Source organism: Pocillopora damicornis, chromosome 6, assembly GCF_964200805.1.
Source record: "Pocillopora damicornis chromosome 6, jaPocDami1.2, whole genome shotgun sequence".
NCBI classification, from domain to species: Eukaryota; Metazoa; Cnidaria; class Anthozoa; order Scleractinia; family Pocilloporidae; genus Pocillopora; species Pocillopora damicornis.
The window spans coordinates 17500201-17517309 of NC_142675.1; the positions used below are offsets into that span (position 1 = coordinate 17500201).

The following is a 17109-nucleotide window of genomic DNA, read 5'->3' on the forward strand; positions in this document are numbered from 1 at the left end:
TTTTCTTCATAGAAACTATTTAACCGAATATTTTTGACTTGAATGTAGCACATTGGAAATGCAAGTTAGCAAGTACTTGAATCCAATGGAAAATCAAGTTTTTCAGTTCTCTGTTTATAATTTTCATTCAATGAAAACCAGTTTAACAAAACATGTTTTGCTGATGTGAATGGGGTATTAGATAATTTGCCGTCGAGATTTCCTTTCTCGGACCACGCACAATTTTGATGATTTCACGTTGTTATTTTGCAGAGGACGGCTAAGAAATGTACACAGTTTGAAAACGCACGAGTTGAGCTATTGTTCTGCTCGTTAGATCTTTTGTTTTGCCACGTCCTCGTTGCCGTCGCCGTCACCGTCGTGGTTTGCTAAAGGTCCGTATTGACTTTACATCAAGACAACATTATTCTGATTAATGGCAATTTTACACGCCACGATTCCTTCTTCTGTGATAGATTTCAAACAAGTGCTTGATCACCACTAGTGTTTTCACTTTTTTTGTAGCTATTGTGGTGAAAATATGTGTATGAACTTACTTTCTTGACATGGGCTATCTTCTTACTTATTTCAACCGCAATCCAATACACCGCAATATTAGCAAGGTGGAACTATGAACGAAGATCTCTTCGATAATTTTCCACGCACGACCTATATGGTTTCAACTCTCTCTGCTTCCAACAGTTTCAGATTTAGAAAGTGTACCTGAGAGGGGCCCCATTCATTACTACTTGAGTACAACACAATCAATTGAGTATCAAAGGATTCATTTTACGACATATATGTGGTACTTAGTAAATATGATCTTATAAAATGCCAGTGGCTCGAAGACACTTTGACAGATTCCGCATCGAAAATTGTAGAACTATGACCCTGTGCTAAGGTGTGAGGCTCAGTCACAAAAGCAAAGATGAGTTCTTGCTGTCAAGAGCCATATTGAAGATCTCAAAACATAGAGGACCGGTTATTTAAACAAAGTTTAGCCGTTGTTTAACAAAACTGCGTTCTAACCTATCTTAAATTTAGCTGAATCTTTTTTCCAAACATTTATTTTTGTAATCAGTGTCAAGGGGGCCGAAAGCTATCAGGGGAGGGACATTTATTTAATGAAAATAACTCTCTTATTGAGAGTACACTGCTTGCGTACAACCGCGGTTTTGGTTAGACCTCGAGTAAACAATCGGCCCGGAAAGTTAACCTCGTCCTAACTACTAGTTTTTCAATACATTCATTTAACTGTCATCTCTGAATATTTTAAAGTTGATAAAACAACTATGGTCGTAGATACGTTTTAAAAACCTCGACGAACCCGAAACTTGAATTGAATGCATATCAAAAAGCATTGTTTTGAGCTGTTCTATCGTCGCAGCGGTGATAAAATGAGGCTGGAGCTAACACTTTAACTCTCAAGATCTGATTATTAATTCTTCCCTCTAGCTGCTACACATTTATTTGTAAATTAGATACGAGAATGTAGAGTTAGATCACGATAACAACTTCTACCTGATGACTTTGAATATTCTCATTACCTGTAACCGCTTCCGTTAGGATCGAAATACGTCGCGAAATATTTTGTGGTTTGATTTACGCTACCGCTGGGATTACCGCAGTATAGATAGGCATAGCGTATAGCTCGCGTTTCAGTTCTTCAGAAGATCCCGCGAGATCAAGATCTGTTAGTGAAAACTAGAAGACAAGTTAGAGCGAAAATCTCGATAGAAATCAAGACCCGCGAACGTTGGTAAGCAGCAATCTAATTATCTTTAAGGCTGTGAAGCTATGTCGGTTTGTAATTCTGAAGTTATAGGTTTCGCTAGATTTCACTGCTTAAGTCTCTCTCTCAATATCACGTGCGCTTGGTTTTATGATCATTCCTTAGCTGTAAAGGAGACAAATATTTAAGTGATTTCTTAATGTAACTATTTCAGTTGACCGCTTTGATTCGATAAATGCCCTGAGGCCACAAGAATAGGAGTACGTAGGAACAATAAAGGAAAGAATCGTATGTCCATATTGGTTTGGTGTTTTCGATTGCGCGTGTAACAACCCGGGAACGAGACTTTCATTTCCAACTTGAGCGAAACCACTTACATTACCTACTTGCTGGATGATGTGTGGAAATTATACGGAGAAGTTACATGTTGACCAAATGTGGGAGCCAGTCAGAAGGTTACAATTGGGCGAAACTCATTTGCACAAAAGATGCGACGGACAAACGCCAGAAGAAATTTCCATTAACCAAGATCAAATGGAAAAACAAACCAATTATAAACCGATTAACAAGAATTTCATCTGTCATATAGCTAGCGACAGGTGTGCAATTTTCACGCTTTAAGGTAACGTGCCAGAATAAGACTCTTAAGACTCTGGACCGTATAATCGTTTTTCCAGACAAAGAATTATTCCTCCTGCTTTGGATTAAAACATCAAACCAAACCCATTCCTATACAGGAAATCTATGTTCTTTTGTTCTCAGCTAGCCATCTTTAAGCTGTAGTAATACTTGATCTGACTGACGTCGGGCGAAGACGACTTTAGCATTGTATACATTTATCGCATGGAAATTATTTCAACAAAGGTACATCATTCGTGTAAGTTTTGGCAAAAAACGTTGCTTTCTGTAAATTCCATTCATTCAGGGGTTTTCATACCTTTTTCCCATGAGTGGCCGCCGATGATGTAACAGGTGGCTGTGCCGTGAGGCGAAAGCCAAACATGAGAGCCTGGATATAGTCGCAGGTTGAACAGACAGCGATGAGAGTTCCTAATGGCGGGCCGCTAATCGGCTTTTGTCGCGAAACCCCTGGTTTTAGCCAGAATGTTTGAGATGATGAACTTAGAAAACTGGAGATTGCAGTTAATGGATTAATACTTTTGTAACAAATGCAAAAGACTAAAACCAAGTCGTTCATTTTTCAAATAAAGTTACAATAGCCCCCTCCGTAGAATACATACAGCTGTCAGTATGTTATTGCAGCAAACACAATTCATCTTTTCCAAGAGTATTATTATAGTAATTTAAGAGAAAAATGAAGTACTATCGCCAATGCCATAAAACCAGCACTTTTCATGGGAAAAGCCACTTCAAGCAAGATAACAGAAAAAAGAAAATAATTCGCAGTCCAGGATTTTAAAACAAAGCACTTGAGACGGCAAAAATGTAGCCACGGTATTCAACTTTAATAATTTGGGTTCCTTTGGAAAGGAATGCTTTACATAAGTAGTAAGTACTCATTGTAGCTTTATGCATCATTTAACAAAACGTTGGTTAAAAGGTTATTCAGATATGAATCCGGACACTGCACAAGATAGTTCTTTTAACATGAAATTTCTTTGTATAATTTTAAGAAAAAAAAGACGTCATGCTTACAAAATTAACCCCAATATCACTTGCTTAGTTATCTACTGACATACAAATAACTCATGTCATTGTCAACTAAACTCTTTTTTTTTTTTTACAACACGCAGAACAGAGTAAGATATTTAAAGCTCTTACAAAGATACCCCAGAGACATCAATTTACGCCCCATGTAAAGGGGCGGAATCCTCACAAAGACGTCAGAAACAACCTTTGATTCTGAAGGATAATGACGGACAAAATAAATCAGATTAACGAAAGTTCACTTTTGACGTAACGATAAAGATTTCGGCGGATTTTTGGACAAGAAAACTTTGGTACGTCTTGATACACAAGCATAGGCAAAACATTGTTTTAGTCGATCTCGATGTTGCAATGTTTACAAAATTAAAAATTTTTTGAGACAGATTATGTATAAACAACTGTAAAGCGACCTCCTTAATCGAATTATTCGTACAGGATAACAGGTATCAAGACTGATTCTTAAGCTATATCAACAAGAGACTCTCAGAGTTTGTTGTTTACAATGGACACTTACTCAGAATGGCCACTTTGTGCTGGTAAGAAATACCTCTTGGGTTACACTGTAACTCAGCAAACTGTTTACTCAAAAGCTCGTATTTTTCGCCAACGAATTGGATAGAACAGGCCTACAGAAAGTCGCTGTGTATTTGAGTTGTTTTGAAAGTCTTTAAAAACTGGAAGAGGAAAGTTTTAAAAAATAACAGTTTCAGACGGGTAAAGAAAAGCCCTAGCGGCAAGAACAATTCACAAGAGTGCAAAGATGGGTAGAGATGAAGGAGATAAACTCGGATTGTAAATATAAAAAGCGTAACAGCCTGACTGCGATTGATCTCCCTTACTGGCGAAGCTCAATTGTACACGAAAGCGGGCTCAAACTACCTTCACCTTTAAAAAAGAATATTCCAAATCTGACCAAACGTAACAAAATATCACGACAGAACTGCCTTTTAGACTTAATCGTCGCATGGGAAGTATTTTTTTTTTCAGTTAAGAAGAGACTGCAATTCTTTAAGTAGTTTATTGAGCAGATGCTAACGGTGTCCGGGAACTTACTTGTCTTTAATTTAAAGCAACTGGTTGACTTCAGTGGGCAAAATTTTATCACCAAACAATAATCCTTGTTTTCTGACGTGCTAACGTGTTTTTACTTGGCGAGGTCATGGATTTTTCAGCTTAAATTTCTCAGGGTTCAGATGATCTGCAAACATTTAACGGATTGTTTACCACTAATTAACACTGCGCACACCGTGGGTTGTGAAATTTCAGCGCACGAACCCAAACAGAAAGAAATCCGCAACAGATCCCGCCGGACAAAGGAAACAAACAAGAGCTTAAGAGTTGATCCAAACACTAATGACTTTTTATTGTTCTGGATCAGTATTTTCTTTCAAGTTGAAGAATGCGAAAACTTTTAAGCTGATCTGTCCAATTATCAGTTTGATAACCAATATTTTCTTACTTAAGAACCACGGGGAAATCAGTGTTGAATTCACATGAACCAGTTCATCCCGTTTCGGATCCTATAATCCATAATGAAAGATCGGTTATTCCGAATTTTCGGCTAGCATTTTCATTCAATTTAATTTTCCTTTATCCTAACCATTAAGTCGTTCCCTTTTATTTCCGGGAAAATGCCTTTCGCTATTCAATAGCAATCGTCCCAGAAAATCATATATCTTAATCATATATGTATATATTCTAGTATAAACCAAACAAGTGAATAGAGCTGTCCGCGAGGCAAGTACTATTCATCTTCACTTTGGTGAGTAATTGTTATATATATACCGCGTCGCGTGAAGGGAAGCGAGATGCGCAGATTTTTTTCCAATCAAATCACGCAATGGATCTTGTTAGAAGAAAGGGACTGCGTGTGAGGTTTTCCGATTCCAAAAAACTGATTAAGTTTGTTTATCTTCCTTTGAAGGTAATTTTGCACGTGATAGATAAGAACCCATAATATTTTGAATGCTTTTTGACGAAGAAATCTATTAGTTTTCAATTTTCGCAAACAAATTTCTCGCTTTTTTTCAAACACTTTTTCTCGCTGAATTATTTATTTGGATAAACTGACACATTCGACCGTATTCTGATATTTTTCTTGATAACCACTCAGGGGTGCCTCACTTTTCAATAATGGGTATCAATAATCTGAGAGTTCATTTTGGTAAAGAAAACTTAAAAAAAAAAAAAAAAAAAAAAAAAAAAAAAAAAAAAAAAAAAAAAGACGCCTTGATTATTTCAAACCGTACCCCGTCCGTTTGAATTAAGAATCATAAATATTAATAAATAACAGTTTCTGATAACTTTGAAGTATATTCAGCCTTCAGACGTTCAAAGGGATTGTGTTTACGAACCAAAGACACCGTCGGAAGTCGCTTACAACGTGAGTGAGCCTAATCACAACCACACATTTGTTGCTTTGTCATCTTGTCAAACTCACTAGATTTCAATATGAAATGCTCGCAGTCGTCTTGTCGATAGGCTATCTTAAAATCAATCACTATTTTTAGGACAGCTATGATGACACACGTGTCTGACGAGGTCAAACCTTATAGCAAGGTATTTTGTCAAAATGAACACAGCATAATTGAGCGTAGAAATGTGTTTTCCACATTACGCAGTTAATTCAAAGCAATCGAGATTTGATCTTCCTTGGGCCTAAAACAACACCGATAATTTAAACATTTCGTCACTTAGTAATTGTCGAATATTAGTCGCGATACAAGGTTTGCCTTGAATCATCTCTATTCTACTAAATCTGTGAAACCAGGTATCGTCAACGAAATAATTTAGTACCATTGAACCTAAAATCTACTCGCATAATGGGAGTTCATTCTTCAAAATGATCAAACTCTGCTATCCTAATACCTATTTAGCCACATCATATCAGCGCATTTCAGGAGAAGACAAGGGTAATCAGTAACAAAGATGGTTATATTTGGCATATGTCGACCATATTTTCTGGCTTGTAAACAGGTTCACAAAAGAAGCTTCACGACAAAGCTGGAGTCACTCAACCTTCGATAACCCTCCTAAACCTGATTAATTACTTTTATCTCATGACGTAAAAGATGTCACTGATGATTTTGGCGCAAGTCAATACAGTAAAATATCAAGACTTCCTTACCGTTCTTCCCGCTTCGTTATTTTGTATGTTCATCAAGGCTCGGCTGGTCGCTGAGGGTTCTTGCCCTTCCATTCTTTTCTTCTCCACGGCGTCCGTAAACTTCTTGCTAAATCGCACTCCGTACGCGATATTGTCACTGCACCCGCCCCAAATCCAGTCTTTATTTTCTAGTTTCGTCTTCGGCGTTCTTCCACAGCCACAATGTTCCTTCAATCGTCCAATACTACAGGCTTGAGTCACGCTATAAACTACAGCGGCCGAAGATAACGCGTACACAAACGCAGATTCTTTGGTTCCTGAAAAATTAAGGGATTAAAATACTATTTTTTTGAGCGCGGCGCAGGTAATGAAATGGGCATGTTATCGTAAAAGTCTGTGTTCTCTATTATTTATTTGTTTACATAGCAGCCATTTACGCCTTCCGAAGTGTAAATATTTGCTTTGAGAAGATATTAGTCTTGAATATGAAGCGACCTTTTCAAAAACAAGTTAAATTGTTTTTCCAGATGAAACTGAAATGCTTTATTAAGAAATTACTACTCGTACCACGCAGTTTATAGGCGGAAGAAGGTCGCATTTTTTTAAACAAAATTTTCGCCTTTTACCATGTGGTTAACCAAAACGTTTCCGTCAAACCAGCCTTCTACAATTTGTTGACTTCCGAGTGAAAACCTTGAGGTCGATTTGAGGTTTAAGGAATTACTGCGGAAATGCTATTCAAAACACTACATATCTATTCTGTTTGCGAAATAGCTTTAAGATTAATCGTCTTTGAGTGAATGGATTTGTTAGTTGAAAATGTTTAAAAGACGTAATCAATTCAAATGCAAAATTGTACCAGTATTTTATAATGATTCATCCATCCGAGCTCTCAGTGCATATCCCAAATATCTTTTTGGATACGTCAAAGTAATTAAAGAGATGAAACATTCAGAACTGATTTGTCTGTAAGCGACAAGGTGGCTGGAGTAATTGAAGGCTAGATTTGACGTGCTCTGAGTGTTTGAGTCAATTTAAATCTATTGAATAAAGTACAACACTGATGACTTTGAAATCACTATGTGCCCTCAAATTATTGAATACCCGTCTGGTTCTAAGAAATAATAAAGTTACTACTTCCGATGACGAGGTTTTGAAGCAAAACCCAAATTATTGATCGTACACGAGGCAGTCTGTACTGTTTTCTAGAACGAAATTCAAGCATATTTCGTGAAGAAACAAGAATTTTACTGGAGAGAAACACCATTATTTCAAGTTCTCTTTTGTGATGATATTTCCCCGAACACAATCCATAAGCTTCCCCTGGTTTTTGTCATCGATTCTTTCTTCATAACTGTGAATACGAGATTTTACGATAACCGCACTCAAGAAGATGGTCGGGTTTCAATTACTAGCCCCAAGCGATTTCATGTAAAGCAACGATAGTTTAACTAACAAAATTACCTTCAAATAATTGTGTGTTATCCTGAATATGATTATTTTTTTACCCCATGCCCAATCTAGCTCTAGTATCTGCTCGAATGAACTGATAGTCATTAAGTTTTTGTATAATGGTATTATTCTGACAAAAAACAAACAATACAAAACCTCAATTGTAGCTTACCTCTCTTGAGATCGTTGTAAAACGAAGGAGCCTGTGAGATGGTTGTGCAATTCCATCTTCTGTTCTGTAACTGCGATTTGCACTCTGTCTTAGTCATCTCCGCAGCCTCGGAGACATATCTCATGATGGGCAAGCTTCTTCGACAAATTTTATACTGCTCGCCAATGAAGCCGTGTACTTTGCTGCAATTCGTTTTCTGCCATTCAACATCTGACGGTATTTTTACGGCTCTGTGTAACAATAAAAACAGAGAAATCACAAATGGAATATAGACCGCGTTAGTTGAACATACTCCGTACAGAAGGCACAGTACTTCGCACATGCATCTCAATTGAAAAATTAATGGACGAAATCCAGAGGTCAAAGAGTGCAGAAGGAGCAATTCACTGATGATACTTACAACCAGCGTATTCCGTGAAGCTTCTCTGCGAGTATGCTTAGAAGTAACAATACTGCTGCGATACGAAACAGAATGTTCATGCTGTTGTTGCCGTCACGGGCCAGTTCAGTCCACGCAAATAACAAACTTGAGACCTGCCAAGCAACAGAGACGCGATTCTAAATAAGCCGTAAGCTAATCAATACCAGAAGATTTCATATCAAGTGATAAAAAATTTCTCCGATGGCTACCCGACTTGGGTTACATCTCCCGGGCGCATGAATGACCCATGTCGTGCGGAATGTCAAAAATAATCAATGCTTTTGTGGAGCAACACATACGCGGTAATATTCTGCTCGCGGTGAGGTAAAAACCCGAATGACACGGCTTGTAGAGGAGATCAATTATTTTAAAAAATCAACTCGGTCGTGCAGTGCGCTCGTTGAGAGCCTGTTGTTTCATCCGACTGAGTTCGATCACTTGAGTATTTATAACTAAAGGTGCACCCCCAATTAACTACGCATCCACTTCTCAACCTGCCCCGCCCTGACTGAGTGTCAGAGGCTGTTTCTAAACTGCTTTCAACAGCACTACTTTTATTAATTCGCTCTGGTTTCCGCCGGGGAAGCCGTGACTTTACCAACTAGCTTACGTCTTAAAGCAGAGTATGACAACAATGTCTCGTGTACGTAATTTGCCACCTACACCGAATGCTTAAATACTCCTTCCTAAACGCAAAACCGGCAAAGTTATTGAAATAAATCGCCTTTCGTCTGAGATTTCGTCTCGGCGTTAGCAATTGAAAAACGCCTTTCCTTTCCTCGCCGCTTCCCTTTCCTGAAAATAACGGAGACCAAGCGAAACAGCGCTGCTGGTATGCCCGCCGTTTGTTGGCAAAGCCCGCTATGACCAAACATTGGCGACCTGTGCAGTCTTAGAAAAAATGACGTTTGTTTAAGAGTTTGGATAGGAACGACTCCTCAGATGTCACAAAAGAACCGAGAGATTCAAAAGATAAAATCAGGATAAGAACTTCAGTGTGGATTTCGTTTCTCGAGGCCTCTGAATATGACATGGCGCGTTGAAAGGCTACTGAAATCTTACGCAGCGTGCTGAGAGGAATCCTTTCAGGGTAAAAGATGCAGGGAGAGATCCTCGGACGACCTCAAGAAGCTGTTAATTGGAAACAAATTAAACCACTTATCGAGCGCAAGAATTTTTACTGCATGCCCTTCAGGGTAATCTGAAAATATCTGAGCGTCTTTCGATGACCATAAATCTTCTTGGGGATATGTCTGTCCGAGTCTAGAAGAGACCCCGACGTAATACGGATGAAAAGTTGCCAGTGCCATTTGACCAGCTGAAAAAAGATTAGTCATAAAGTTACAGAGGGACCGCATTTGCAGAGCCCTCAGGTAACACAGCCGTCTCTCGTTGAAAGAGCTGAGATAAAAAATCTTACCGTGTGTGGCTGATTGAATGTGTCAGATCATGCAGTGAAATCTGGGAGGTCGCTGATCAAATATTTCATTCAGCTACGAGTTTGTACTGTTATGAATTAGATAAGCTCTCTATTACTTTCTTAAGAGCTTCGCGTTGTTTTTATACAACAAAGAAGTTATTGTAAGTACGTCATTGAGATCAAAAGCTTTAAATACGCCAAGAATAGCTGAAAAACTCAACGGGGAGTTTCCATATTTACTTGTTCCTAATTAAAAAACAGTTAACAAACACGAGGTGCGAAATTTGGGTTTTCGTGATAATTCGCTAATGCTCTTTCCTCACAGCCAGCTTGCGTGCATTTGTTCTTGAAAAGTCACGAAATCCTTTATCCTTCTCTAAATGTAGCATATTGCCATCATTTGAGCTGTTAAGAATGTTATGATTTCTTCAAATCGAGTGTTTTTGAATGGCCCGATTGCGCTGCGGAATCAATGTGTATATGCCAGTTCTTCCATGTTGTTTCGCTTTTCGATTCAATAAAAAAGTGTTTTTGGAGATAAACCTCTCTCCAACTCATTCTGATGATATGTACCCAATTATTACAAACATCACAGAGCTCTGTCTTAATCTGTTTCCTAAAACGACATTTGTTGTACTAATCTACACTGAACCAAAGACCCCTTTGAAGTTGAATCTACTATGATGTTGAATGCAGTTCTAAATATAGCGTTGCGGTTTTTTTTTCTGAAGAGATAATCAATCCACGCAAGGTAAATACAGATTGATAAATTAACAGCAGGTCTTGATATTAAAATTCGGTGGGATTGAAATCTTAAGTATGCTCTTGACATACTTTAGATGTACATAAACCACTTAAATTCTTTCAAATCTCGTTTATTATCAACTTCCCAGAGTTGATCACGATTATCACGAAGTTAAGTTTCTAGAGACCAAAAAACCGAGATCCACCCAGGAAAGATAATGCAATTAGGACGTTCAAAGTTCGCGTAGAAAAAATCTCACGTATTGCGTAGGCCGTAAAATTCTTAATACTACACAAACACAATTGCAAAGGCACTTTGATCAAACAAAGATAACCAGTAGCTAATTGTTTAAAATAAGTGGGACAGACATGATTTATCTAAATTTGCTTTAGTGCTATGAACGTCACTCTTTAAAAAAATTCCACCTCCAGGAAGTTGGCACTCAATATTAATTCCAACGAGTTTTTTCCCTAAAAAATGTGTATTAGTTGCCCTCATTTAGCAACTTCTTACTTGCTTTGTCAACGAGCTGCAACAGCAATACTCTATTTCCTCGTAAAAATAACTTTCCATCTCTTATTTTGGATATTTATTTGGGACGTGTTTGTTAGCGATTGCTAGAAAGCTTACGAGGTTAATCTCTTCAATCCGTCTTGTCTGGACGTGTCATAACTTTTCATTATTACGTGAGATCTCGTATTTTGCAAAAAGTAATATACTTTTCTTCATGACCGTACTTTATAGGCGAGCAGAAGTAGGCAATCATGTTCCAAATGCTAGAGTTGAACAAAAAAAATCAATACAAACACCTTGTGATAGGAATTCACGTTAAAATATTTCAATTGGTTCCAACAATTTTGCTTTACTTTGCTTTCAATAGGAGACAAATGACATATTTACAGAAAAGCACCTGAGCATAATTGAGACGGTTCTTGTTTCGAGGTGACGCAAGATCAAATATGTAGACACGAAAGCATGCTTTTCAGACAGAGATCATTCTTCCAGTGAAAATAGTTATTACCTAAAGTTATCACGAAACTAGCGGATTGCGGTTTGAATCTCTTGTCGCAATTTTCGTACAATTTCTATTCGCCATTTAATTTGCAAACGCCACCGCTTCCACAGGAAGTCCAAAATATACCAGGCGATTAAAAAAAAAGAGTTTTAGCCGAGCGGTCAAATCGTAAGGCACTCCCCTAAAGTGCGTCATTCAATTCCCTGTTTCCAGAAGGAAGAGAAGGATTTTCTTCCGAAAGGCAATTTTTTGAAGTCGTTGCGCTCAATACAGTTTGTCACCTCTTAAGGGAAAGTTGTGCGGCAACTTTCTGCGTATCAAGAAAAGCTGATCAAATTCAAAGACAATGCCCTTTCTTACCAAGCTGAGAACGTTCAGAAAGATGTTTTGTTTTGATAGCTGGGTTGGAATCGAATTCAGAGCGCCCTATAGTTGCGCTTAGTGAAGAATAATCCAGTTATTTCCAAATGAATTTATGTCAAAGCTGTGGACATAATCTGAATAAGTAATTGTGTCTTTTTATCTTTCCATACTAGATATTAGACGAAAACAAGAGAGAAAAAATAGGACATTATTTTCTTTTGAAAAGATACTGCTTTTTTAAATGTGAAAATAAATCTTCCAAAGTAATCGATTGGGCTTGAGTTATTCATATAAACCAACCATTCTAAAACTAAGCTGAAATCATTAAAAAATGTAGACATCTTATTACATATAGGGCAGATTTTCTTAAACAGCTGTTAACATCTACAATTTCATTCTTACGTACAGCTTGATCATCAAATCGCCATTGAAATTGATCAAAGGAGTTCAATTGTTATGGGCTCCAATCAAATTTTCATCAGTTGATTTAATGTGTATAAACAGCAGTAGGGTAATGTGATGAATGAGTTAGAAAGATCGCCATCCCTTTTGTGTGATTACAACATAAATGAAAAAAATTGTTCGTAGAGAAAAAGAAAACCAAATGTGGGAAGATCGGGAAGAAGAAATATTTAGAAACTTTACAGATCTTCGTAAAAACTGTGGTAAACAGAGAGATTCTGTGAACGAAAGGTTTAAAAAAAAGAGGATTAACTTATGCGGTTTTTTCAAAGATAAACTCCCTGGGAAGAACTTGCTGTGAAGTTTTTTAGTGGGTTACTTCTGCTCTCAAGACGCTTTTCCGATTCCAAACAATCCTGCGCCCCCTAATACATCCGCTTCAAAACACAGGAAATGTGTCTTTAGTATAGAATATTGTCGAAAAGATGTGAACAAACTCGACAGACCAAAACAAACTTGTAAAATTTATAAGGGTATAACTGATCCAGTTTTTTGTTTGGTAGGGAAGGGGGTAGAGGAGTCAATTTTTATGGGTGTGTCTCTTGGTTCGTTCAAAAGTTATCAGTTAAGTAAAGTTTGCATAAGATGTTTAATACAAGAGTGATATGGTCTACCAGGTCAAGAATTCTGTTGGTTCCATGTAATTACTTTGTTCTCAAAGTAATAACATGGAGGTTGCAAAGTGGAAAGAGTTGGTGATGAAGTCAAAGTTATGATAAGTGGTTTCAGAAAAATTCGATCCAAATCTGTAAAGAAATCTTTCGTCAATCTCCCAGTTGGTCTTATTTGTGCCAAATTCGGTTCAGCCTTGAGCTTCTTAGATTAGTCCCAAGAAAAAAATTACAGACACCTGCCCCTCTAAAGACTTTCTTTGTGGTCGAGTGACAGCTTAGATTAATTACACTCAAGAAAAGGCTGGGTTTTTATTGACATAATCCTAATCACAGGAGGCCTTATTATTGAGTGCAAAAGCGCCGGCTAACGCGGTGAAAAGTTCTTTCCTCAAAGCAATACTGACTTAAGAAAACTATTTTCGATGTATCAGGATGAGGTTTAACGGAAAACATTTCGGAATCGTGAATAGCTCATCAGCAACGTCTTTCTCCGGACTCGATGCCATGGAGACGATGTACTCACAGTACAGTGGTCATCAGCCTAGGAAGATTGTTTTTCAGTAGACTTGAATCGACGTTTTGACAACTTATTGAAAATTTAGTAACTGATTAGTAACCCGAAGTACTTTTTTTTCCACCAAATTCTCAGTTTGGTAAATGTCTTAAAACTACCTTGAAATGGGTCCAACCTGAAAGTTTCAGCTTGTTTATTTTCTGCTTTGATTCAAGTCAAACGAAAACACAAAAAATGGCAAGTGGTTCAACTAATTCGACCACGTAACATTGTCCTTAAAACTCGCTATTTACTTGCAATACACTTCAATGTTATCAACACAGCTAGCGTAACTCGAGGGATTTCAACGACTTTTTAATGGGTCGACGCGTCTTTTTTGATTTTAAACTGGTTCACATAGTTGTGTTCTCCTTAGCCTGAATTTGTAAAGCCCAGAGGCGTAAAAGGCAAATAATTAACGCGGTTCTTTGAAAGAACCGTGCACGCTTCGCGGTTGAAATGCTAAGTTTGTTTAAACTTACGCGAATTGGATCAAAACCGCTGCCCTCAACTTTGACAGACTGTTCTAGCTCAAGATACTTATGCATATTGTTAGTCTAAATACTTACTTTTCTGAGCTTGATTCAAGGAGTTAAAACATACGGGAAAAACACGCGGCTCCCGAGCAACACATTAACAAGGGGTTTATTATGTGAGTCAAACCCTATATTACTGCTTCACATGAAGAAATGTCCTGCCGTTTGGATCACCGTTCCCGCCTCTCTCTCGTAGAGATATTTCCTTTGTTATTTAAATAAAAAAGGAGTGTTTTTGGCGCCTACAGCTTCTTCCAGCTGCGTTAGGTTGATCCACGAAAGCGAAAGACAATGAGTTAGTATGCATCCCTTGGCAATGATACATTACCCGTAGTGCAAATATATCCTTCCCATAGGAAAATTCTAAATTGTTGCTTTTGGGTGCAAGTAAAATAGGCTGCTGAAATTAACTTGAAAAGTCCGCTTTCTATGGAAACAAGATTAGGATCTCACTACTTTGAAAGCCTTGCGTATTCGGTTCATTAACGCGAACGCGTCCTTTCGTTTAACTAATCAAAAACTTGTGTTTTATCCTCTTCGCGTTTTGTCTATGTTGGAGCAGATTACCGCATGTAGCGTTATCGCAGCAACTGAAATTGGAGTGATGTAAACTTTTATCTAAATTGGACGCGAGTTTTCTGAAAATAACGCAGTCGACATAAAAAGAAATATTGTTTGTGTGCAATGCTAATTTTGCTCTTGTTTGCGGTTTGCTTCCCCTGATGTGAAATAAGCCGAGCATTGATACTAAATACCGCCTTTCATCTGCGAATTCATCACCAGATTGAATTGTTGTGGTCTGGATCATAACATTGAGGCTTTTTTCTCTAAGCAAGGTTTGTAACTGTCGTCCGATAGCAAAATCCATGTAAACGTTTGTGCTTGATAACTTTTTACTTTAACGAAATTGGAGGGCGTTGTTAATTGCTTTCATGTACACACGATTGTTGCTTAATGTGTTCACCTTCAGGCAATTAAGTTCGAATTCTAAATTTTTCATTACCGATTAATTGACATTTCATGCGTGTATTAAGAGTACCTAGTGAGCCGAGAGTAGCGGGGAGCTTTTAAGAATGATTTAGTTACCTTCGCATGATCAAGCGATTCCAACAAAGACTAGCGGGCTGCTCATTGTTTAAATATAAATAGCTGAGATATAATGGGTTACATTGACCACACCCTCATTACAATCATAAATATCTTTTCCCCTTGGTTATTTTTAAGTCCAGGTGCTCCAAGCGCTGTTTATTCTAATTCTCGTTTGACCCCGTACACCCTAACATCAGTATGCATATCCTCTATACTGTTCTCTATACATTTAAGGTGCAAAATAAAGAGTTTGTTAAGTTTTTGATCAATTCCTTTATTCTCATGACCCTTATATTTGATTCGTGGGAATACTGTAAGGTGAAATTAGATCCCAGTCACTCTGGGGGGTTAGATGTTTAACTTCTAAAGTTTTTTTTGAGCACTTCGACCAGGATTTATATTAATCGGGTTTTGAAAAAATCTTAATTTAAGTCATTGGATTTATTTCTGTTTCTAGACTACCATTGTTATATGTTCTATTTAGAGTCGAATCTATCCAGGAAAGGAGTCTTTCCGGGTCCGGTTTGTTTAAAACCCGATTAACACATATCCTGGTGGAAGTACATCTAAAAACATAGATTATCAAGGAACTGAAACAAGGATTAGCGTAAACTGCACTTCGACCAACTCAGCGCAGAACTAAATAGGGTCAGTTATGCTATGCTCGAAAATTTGAGTATTATGCTTTTAAGCCCTTTACCTATGAAAACATGGTATTATGGTGAAAATTATGGTCAAAAATTTTCACTATGTTTACATGATAATTTGAAATGATTGCTTTAAAGAGTCCTTCAACTTCCCGCCCCCTCACCACCACCACCCCCTCACCCCCCTCCCGCTTAATCTACCGCGACAAAAAACTGGGGGCCCCCTTAGCTCAAGGCCTGGATCCGCCACTGCTAACATTATAGCAGTCGGTATGGAAGATCATTAATGAGATCTTCGGGTTGAAAGGGTTATAGGGAAAATCGTTTTTTAAGGTCTCTCTGGTGATGAGGTGATGATTGTTTTGTAATGTTATTAAATACAATTCCCTGTATGCAGGTGCACAAACATCACCTCTTAAGCTTTATTTACCAAAGGTTATTTTTTTTCTTTAACCATCCCTGCTCTCCTCAGTTTGTGTCTTTAACACTACTGTTTTCCTCCTACAGCAAAGTGCTATTTCAAATTCAGTTTCGTCTATAAAAATGGAATTTTCTGCGTCACAAAAACAACTCAATTCGTCATGTCAAAGCTCTTTTGTACATGTTCCTCTTATTTCACATCGTGCGTTCACATTCGAATTCAGCGTGTTTAATTCTTCGTCATTATTTTTAGCTCGTTGTTTCGTGCAGATGAGTTGAAAATAAAACTGGAATCCCGTTTAAGAAAATCACGTAGAGCGGGTAATCAAAGGGAACTGATCATTTCGGTCAACGACAAAACTGTGCATTCCGACATTTTTACTCTCTATTATTTTGAGATGTTTAAGATGTTTGAACTGTCTTCAGCTCCCGAAATTAGGCCAGGGCTATGAGGTATTAGAGAGGACAAAAACATGGTGTGTGCAGGTTTTTGGAAGGATTAGGACTAAACAATAATACTTCGTTCTTTCATTGTAATTTCTCTTGGTAGATATTTAGTAAAGCGCTAGTTTTAAGCTATGAGTTTAGATCCTTTGTAACGGGCTCCTAAAATTCTATTATACATAACTAATGGACTTTGTTCGACTTTCCAGAAGTATCTTTAAACATCTGCAAGGACAATGGAGAAAGCTTGTTGTGCATTACAGCTGATTGT

At 37.7% G+C, this 17109-nt stretch overlaps 1 protein-coding gene and 1 long non-coding RNA gene across 10 annotated transcripts in view; one reads left to right on the forward strand and one right to left on the reverse strand.

The window, feature by feature from the left end:
• The window catches only part of LOC113682044 (protein Wnt-5b), a 30059-nt gene that overhangs the window by 3171 nt on the left and 9779 nt on the right, over nt 1-17109 (reverse strand). For 4 of the 9 annotated variants that reach the window (XM_089210749.1, XM_089210750.1, XM_027199194.2 and 1 more), the window contains 3 exons: nt 8510-8643; nt 8110-8339; nt 6507-6802 (listed from right to left, as the gene is read on the reverse strand). In XM_089210749.1, coding sequence (XP_089066875.1) covers nt 6507-6802; nt 8110-8339; nt 8510-8589 — 606 coding nt within the window. In that variant the 5' untranslated portion in view covers nt 8590-8643. Of the gene's footprint in view, nt 1-6506; nt 6803-8109; nt 8340-8509; nt 8644-8739; nt 9100-9193; nt 9334-9950; nt 10199-14271; nt 14386-17109 lie in introns of those variants that run through there. The other 5 variants (XM_027199196.2, XM_089210751.1, XM_089210753.1 and 2 more) reach the window with 5 other exon arrangements.
• On the forward strand, nt 1584-2949 carry LOC149044265 (uncharacterized). Its single transcript, XR_016188003.1, has 2 exons — nt 1584-1738; nt 1926-2949. It is a non-coding gene; the product is annotated as an uncharacterized LOC149044265 (long non-coding RNA).